General features: G+C 39.9%; 1 protein-coding gene across 1 annotated transcript; it reads right to left on the bottom strand.

Annotated features, from left to right (window-relative positions):
• Nucleotides 1-1,815: 1,815 nt before the first annotated feature.
• LOC113568082 (extracellular calcium-sensing receptor-like) lies at nt 1,816-5,821 on the bottom strand. Its single transcript, XM_026996257.2, is given in 8 exon segments — nt 1,816-2,735; nt 3,435-3,558; nt 3,723-3,947; nt 4,219-4,308; nt 4,310-4,333; nt 4,335-5,006; nt 5,268-5,568; nt 5,748-5,821. Coding segments are annotated over 8 exon segments (2,415 nt in total). The 5' UTR covers nt 5,807-5,821.
• Between the last annotated feature and the right edge of the window lie 1,859 nt (nt 5,822-7,680).

Here is a 7,680-nt window from a genome sequence, read left to right as displayed (position 1 = left end):
AGTGTGCCTGGTAAGGTTTTATATACATGCTGTGTTCAAGTTCTTATTAAATCTGTCCTAAATTAGAGGGCTGTTATCAATCCAAATGTTTTTGTAGGCTCAGGAAAACCGTTTTCAATGTTTTGTTAGAATGTGGGAGGCTTAAACTGCTGTTTGGCATATTTGTTTATTGGCATGGAATGCTCCCCCCCCCTCCCCAACAGTCATGTGGTATGGCCCGCCGCATGCAGAGGGATTCACATTTGTCTTATTTGTGACCAAGGCCTCCTTGATGGCACAGCTGCACAGGGTTTAGTGTTGGGCATCTGTATTTAAACCCCTGTTGGTGTGTGCATCATCATTAGTAATTGTTTGTGTAGCCACTGTTAGTTTATATAGCCTCTGTCAATGTTTTGGTCATCGTTGTTAGTGTTGTGTATTCATGTTCACTGTTAATGTTGTGTGAGTGCCAACATTGTCATATAGGTTGTATGTCAATAAATGTTTGTCAAAGTCGAGAGAGTCTGTGTGTCCTGCTCCGCACCGTGCGACACTCAGGCCGTCACATTTATGGAGTGTGGCAAATGTTTAACTTTAGTCTAGGTCATGCAAAACTCATGACAGAATATCAGGATGTATTGCCTTTATTTATTGCACTGGTGAAGTCCAAGGTTATTTTGATTTAAAATTGTATAAAGTCACAACAAACATGGAGGTGTCTGAATTAGAATGGTGTATTGTAGATGTGTTTTGCACCATGGTGGAGGGATGGTAGAGCTCTTCTTGTCCGTTAAACTGATGTAGTTTGGCTAGTTTTGTCACGGTTGGCTCCTCCTAGCGTTCCTGTCTCCATGTTTTTCCCTGTCTTGCATCAGTGTTTAATTTTCTCCGTTCCTGTTCCAGTCCTTTGTTTTGGTTTTTGCTTTCTCATTTGTATCAACGGTTTGTTAGTCCTCATTACCCTGTGTGTATATATACACTCTATTTTCTGTCCTAGTTTGCTGGTCATTGTGAATCTATGCCGCTATTTTTGCTGTAAATTGTTGTTCTAAACCTTTATTGTTGTCTTTGCTCTGCCCATATTTCTTAGCCTGTTTGTGTAGTTGTCTCTTACTGCAGCTGTTTTCATTGTGTTTTTGTATGTTTTTGTTTGCCATGTTTTCCTGGACCCTCCATGTTGGCTCATTGACCCTGGACAGATCTAATGACTCTAATTTTGGATTTGCTCCTAATAAATCTCGTTCTTCTCAGTGTATGCATCTGCCTCCACTTTATATTTTTAGACCATATGAAGTAATGCATTGCATTCATATTGATGTAGTAAACGTTCAAATTCTGAGATACAAACTCAGTAATTATAGACACATCTAAAAATTAAATGCCTATTTGAGACATTCTTCAAATTTTAATTTAAATAATATTTCAATACATATAGTTCAGTACATATGTTGTCCAGTGAAGTGACTAGTCATGTCAAATACACAGGCTACTTTTTGTCTCATAGATTTGTTTAAACCATCCATGATAAGCAGGCAGAAACTATTTTAATGCTTTACTTAAACAAACTTTAATAAATACATTTTAAATATCAGTGATGCTCATGCAATTCTCATAAATTAATTATACATTTAAATTTCTGAACATCACATGGAGATGAAAAAAACATTTTTACATGAAGATCATTTAATACGGAAATAAACTCAAAGCTTGTGATAAAATAAGGATAAAATAAGATACTAGAGAAAAAAGGGTTAGAGAGAGACTGCAAATGCAACTATACTTGCATTTAAAAGATGTTGGATCTTCATGTTACCTTATGTTACCATGTTACCTGTTCTATTCATATGAAGGTTTAGATGGCACTTTACCCATAAGGTGTTTCTTGGTATTCTGCTCTGGCCTAAACACAATTATGAAACATTTTGGAGCAAAAATACAAATAATCAAACCAAAGCTTGAGGCCAGAATGGCAAATATCTCCACAGCTACTGTGAATTTTCCAGGAGAGCTGACATAAGATGGAATAAAGGTGATCCAAACTGTACAGAATATAAGCATGCTAAATGTGATGAATTTGGCTTCATTAAAGTTATCAGGCAGCTTCCGTGCTAGAAAAGCCAAAATAAAACACAAAAGAGCCAGGAATCCTATGTAACCCAGTACAGCCCAGAAACCTATAGCTGAACCTAAGTCACATTCCAAGATTATCTGTTCTTTGTAGTGCTTTAGATTTTTGAAGGGAAAAGGAGGTGATATTTTTAACCAAACCAGACATATAAGGACCTGTATTAAAGTAAAGGCAAGAACACTGAGTCTCTGTTGTGGAGGCCCAAACCATTTCATAACATTACTGCCTGGAAGTGTAGCCCTGAAGGCCATTAACACCACTATTGTTTTCCCCAGAACACAGGAGATGCAGAGGACGAAGGTGATCCCAAACGCTGTGTGACGCAGCATACAGGACCACTCAGAGGGCCGACCAATGAAAGTAAGTGAACAGAGGAAACACAGAGTCAGAGAGAAGAGCAGCAGGAAGCTCAGCTCTGAGTTGTTGGCTCGGACGATGGGAGACGTCTTGTGTTTGTAGTAGACAGCAGTAACACACACAGCCATGAAGGCCCCAGTGATAGAGAATACTATCAGAATGATGGCTAGAGTGTCATCCCAGGACAGGAACTCAACAGGCTTGGGGAGGCAGCTGTCTTGTTTGGTGTTTGGCCAGAACTCAGGAGGGCAGTGCACACAATCCAAAGAGTCTGAAAGATTAGAAAAGTCAGAACTATATAAAGGACAGAATCTTTATATTATATTATGTTTTGCAGCACATGGTACAAAAGCACAATTGAAGAAATTAAAACATGTATTTCCCCAGCAAAATCGTTTTATATTTTATTTTTACAGTAGGTGAGCCCAATGGGAACCTGTTTTCCTTTTGAGATTTGGCTCCTCAGTTTCCTTATTATACTCAGGAAGGGTTTCCTTACCATTATCACTACTTTAAGCTTAATGTGGCCATGGACATGATAGCGATGCATAAGAACTGTGTTCATTATTTTAGAAGGAATCTTTTAAAAATAAATTTAATGGGGATTTCATAAGGAATTTTTAAAGGAGGACACTATCCTGCATTGGCACATTCTGCTTCAAAGTTAATAGGACAAATTAATAATTAGTTGTTACTGTAACCTTTTAATGCATTTTAAAAAAAGACAGAAAGGGTCTGTGTTCAAGGATATATTCTGCCATACAGTTAAAATCTTCATTCTACATTGTGCACTGAGATTATGCAACCTGTCTTTTTACTGATTTCTCCCTCTACACTACTGTGTGACATGAAAAAAAAATATTAGCTCAATCAAAATGTAAACTAATGTTTTCAACATAAACATAAAATTAATGTTTTCATTTTAACAAGGGAAGAAAACCTTCAATTCACATGTTTGGTGATATACAACCTGTCTTGTTACTGATCTCTCCCTCTGCACATGGTACACAGTCATAGCAGCAGACAGGCCTTCCCTTCTGCACAGCCTTTCTGGTGCCTGGAGGACAGCTCTCACTGCACACAGACACTGGAACCTGGGAAAGGCATTGGAGAACGACACAAATACAAATCCTTTGCTGAATTGAGACCCAGGCTCGAGTGCCATAGAATGATATTTTGTGTTTTCCCTTCACCAACACATAAATATCAATTAATCAGAAAATGCTTTGTACTAAGTAAAAGGTGTGTTATACTGTACATCTGACTGTCCTCCTAGCCAGTGGATAGCACTGCTCATTCTGAACTCCTGTCCTCTCGGATTGGACGAGTCATAATAGCCCACCGTCACAATATTTAAAGTGCCATCTTTCTTAAACTGCCAGTTTATGAGCTCATACAGAGCTGCAGGATTGCCATTTGAGTCAAAATTGACTTGAAATCCATTCTTTGTGGTGAAGTTCACTCTCTTGAGCTGACCGAGTAACTGCATGGGTAAATAATAATTAGTAACAAAATGTCATTAATTAAAAGTAATATATAATCATTTTTGCTTTCTGAGAACTTACACTCAAATTGTAGTCCACAGTTTGTATTTGAGTAATTTACTATTCCTCTTCTGAAAATACCATTATTCATGAATAATATTAAATAATATTAAGTACATCTAATGTTATTTCAATAATAACGCAACTCACGGACTTCGACTTATTAGTAAAGGCGGTTTTAAAAAATACAGCATTAAAGTAGTTCCATACCTCCCATGGAGTGAATTTAATGGACTTGTTGCACTGTGTATCTTTACAAATAACACCATGTATGGCATGCGCTATGGCATATGTAGCTTTTATACACCATGTTAGTGATGCGCAGGCTGAGACGTGTCTTGTGTATGGGTTCTGAAGCGCGCGATATCCTCACTGCCGTCACATTCCCGCAGGAAGTCTGAGGAGCCTGTCCGCCCTTTTAGGCTACAGCTGAACGAGCTCTCCCAAAATTCGGTTAACACGGGAATTTTCGATGCTTGTGCTGGAGAGAGGTCTAGTAGAAAATCACGGAGACCCGGGATAACTGACCGGGGGACCCCAAAACCTACAGAGCCAGCGCACATATTAAAGCGCAAAAAGTCTGGATCTGTGACCCAGGCCTCGCTGCCTATCCACTGAAGCGGAGGCGATGGTTGTCGTGCCAATTCCTCCAAGAGACACTTCATGTCGCCAGATGCAAGAAACGCTACTATTACACGGGCTGTAGATTTGCGGATGACATTTGCCACTCTCTCCAGTTTACTGCGCGGTTGTGTCCTGTAATAGGCCTCGGAGTACTCCACACAGATCCCCTCCTTCTGCGCAGCCTTTAGGAACGTTGCCATTCCGTTGTTTCCGTAGTCCGTGTCGCTGCGCACTGCTCCAATCCATGTCCAACCAAAATACTTCACCATTCTCGCCAGTGCGGCCGCTTGGTGTTGGTCACTAGGTATGGTTCTAAAGAAGGTAGGAAACTCCCTCTTATCGCTCAGACACGCACACGTCGCGTAGTTACTCACCTGTAATTCAGTCAGTGAAGGAAATTAGATTCCTAGAGTATCCTGATTCAGTTCTCGTTTAGCTATGATTTTTTTTTTTTTTACTTTTGGCTTACAATTTTTGTGTTACTACATTGGGCATTAACCGCCACATCATGAATTAGACTTTATGCCTATGGAGCTATTCATAAAGCATCATTCGTAGCATCATCAATCTATATGTCTAGTACAATAGCGATACTTTAAAATACGAAATGATGTGGTATAACCTAAAATATTCACCTGTGGAATTCCAAATAGACCTAGGATTCTGGCCATGCTAATTGACGGGGTGGATGCAGACTCTCCTACGAGAGCTGGTACAGCAGCAGCTACTGATTTTGAACAGGAATGAACGTAATTGAAAACGGGGTCTAAGCCATTTGCAAACTGAAATGCAACTTTGATTGCCATCGGCACGGCAGAGCACGAGTCGTATATCTGATAGCCCAACGTGATGTCCGGCAGGAGATCGGTTCTGTTGTTGATCTCGTGAATAGTAAACTCCATAGCACGGGCGAAGCGCAGCTCCCTGAAATCCATGCTGCGTGGAAACATTAGGACAAATAAATATTAGGCAAAATCAAAACTTCTGGCTTGTTTTTACTTTAACTTACTCTTCTAGTGCATGAATGTAGAAGCAGAAGCAGTGCTAAACATCATAACAATCTTTCTAATGTAAAATCCTGTTTTCTGTGCTATCCACTCCACCCTCACACAAACCTCCCAGAGCACCGTGGTTGTAGTGGCAGCCTGGTATAGGTGTTCTGTTCTGAACTCATGTAGTAGTGAATGGAGAAAATCCCTCCAATAATAAAATCTCCATTCATAAAAAGTCCAGGCATCTGAGGCTCCGTCCACAGCCTGCAGCTGACTGGCTTTGCTTTACATCCTGCAGGGCTGAACACAGCCATCCACAGCACTGATACAAATGACACCAGACTTGAAGTGATCTGCATGGTGGGCTTTGTGCCTCCCAGCACTCTGAATGTCTAGATGTCTGCTTTACACTGGTTTAAATAGCTATGTTCCCATGAGTTTTGCAAATACATTGGGTTTGTATTGGTGACAGGAGGTGTGGTTATGTATTCAGTATTACTCCTGATTGTTACCATACCTTTTTGTTGTGGGTCTTTCTGGTATATAGCAGAGTTGGAAGTGTTACTTTAAAAATGTGTTCTGTTACAGATTATTGATTACCTGTTAAAAGAACGTATCTGTAATCTTAACCAAATGACTACTGTATTAAATTAACCTCATGTAAGGGATGGCACCAGGCTGAGGCCCCCTCTGGCCACCAGAGGGAGTCCTTGAGTCAGGCACGCTACTAATCAGGCTTGATGGCCAACAGCTGGGCTAGGTCTTTATAAGCCCAGTGACCCAGTCACTTAGTGCTGGGTCTTTGCTCAAGTTTTGAGCCAAGCGCCTAGCTGGTAACTTTTGTTGTTGAGGTCTGTGAGCCTTTATGCTCTCTTCTTCTCTGTGAGGGTGTCTGTGTTTTTACACGTACCCTCCTTTCTCCAGTTTTCTCTCTCTTAGCCATTAAAGTTCCTCACTGTTTTCTGGTTCTGTTTGGGAAGTTTTAGTTTGGTTTTCCTGAGTGCATTGGGGCTGCCATTCTTCACATGGCATCCCTTGTTTATTCCTTTTTCCATGCTCGGCACGGTGTTTAGTTTTTGCTCTCGTTTTGTCGTCCTCCATTTGCCTCGCAGCAAAGCGGCTGGGGTTAAACTCCCTACTTTTTTTTTTTTTTTTTTTTTTTTTTTTTTAAATATACTTCTCTTACCTGTTCTTAGATATTTTGCACATGGGCCTACCATCACTAAAATGTGGTAGCTCACCCAGTAGGCTGTTGGTGTCTTCACCTATCTGACCTGGTTTTGAGCCCCATTACACCTAATCTAGTGTTTATTTTTGGATTATTTTTTAATCATCCCGGATAGGTATATAATATTTTGGCATCAGTGAGAACAAAGTTCTTTGCACCAAACCTTTGGTGCTTTGGAACAATAAACTGATTCAAACTATGCTTCTGCAGTGGACTCATCTATATTTAAAAAATTTGCTGAAGAAAGTACTCCCATTTAAAGGTATTGGCTATGGTCCACAGACTTTTACATGGACTGTTAAGTTGTAATGTACTCTTGGTAGTAATTAATAGCAAGATTGCATGTAAAAGTATGGTGATCACCTTATCTTTACATCTATCACTAATTTAATTACTGCCTTTTTTCTACACTTGTAATAGATTACAGCTACCATATTGTGTTATGCCAGTACATGTATTCTGTTACTACTCATGCATTCTATGGAAGTGTTACTGAGGTAAGACTGCAAATGCAACTATAATGATAAACGCACCTACCTCAGCTGTTGCTGCACTGGTTACCCTCATTGCATGATGGGAAAGAAAATCAACTTTAGCGATACATACTTTTCCATTAAAGTTAGACCAATAACATTCAGAATAGAAATACATTTGGCCTTTTACAAATAAAGAACAAGTTATCAGATATGGCTCTTTACCCTTTGATTGTGACTATCAAGCTGAGTCAAAGCAGACAGGACAATCTTCCTGAATGGTGGGGAGCAGCTGACCTTGCATGTGTTTACTGGCACCCACAAACAACAGCCAGGGGCCAGTAAAGAGTTACTT

The sequence above is a fragment of the Electrophorus electricus genome, chromosome 4 (genome assembly GCF_013358815.1).
Source record: "Electrophorus electricus isolate fEleEle1 chromosome 4, fEleEle1.pri, whole genome shotgun sequence".
Lineage (NCBI taxonomy): Eukaryota > Metazoa > Chordata > Actinopteri > Gymnotiformes > Gymnotidae > Electrophorus > Electrophorus electricus.
The sequence above is the reverse complement of the archived record's forward strand: the minus strand, read 5'-3'. Positions and strand labels throughout refer to the sequence as shown.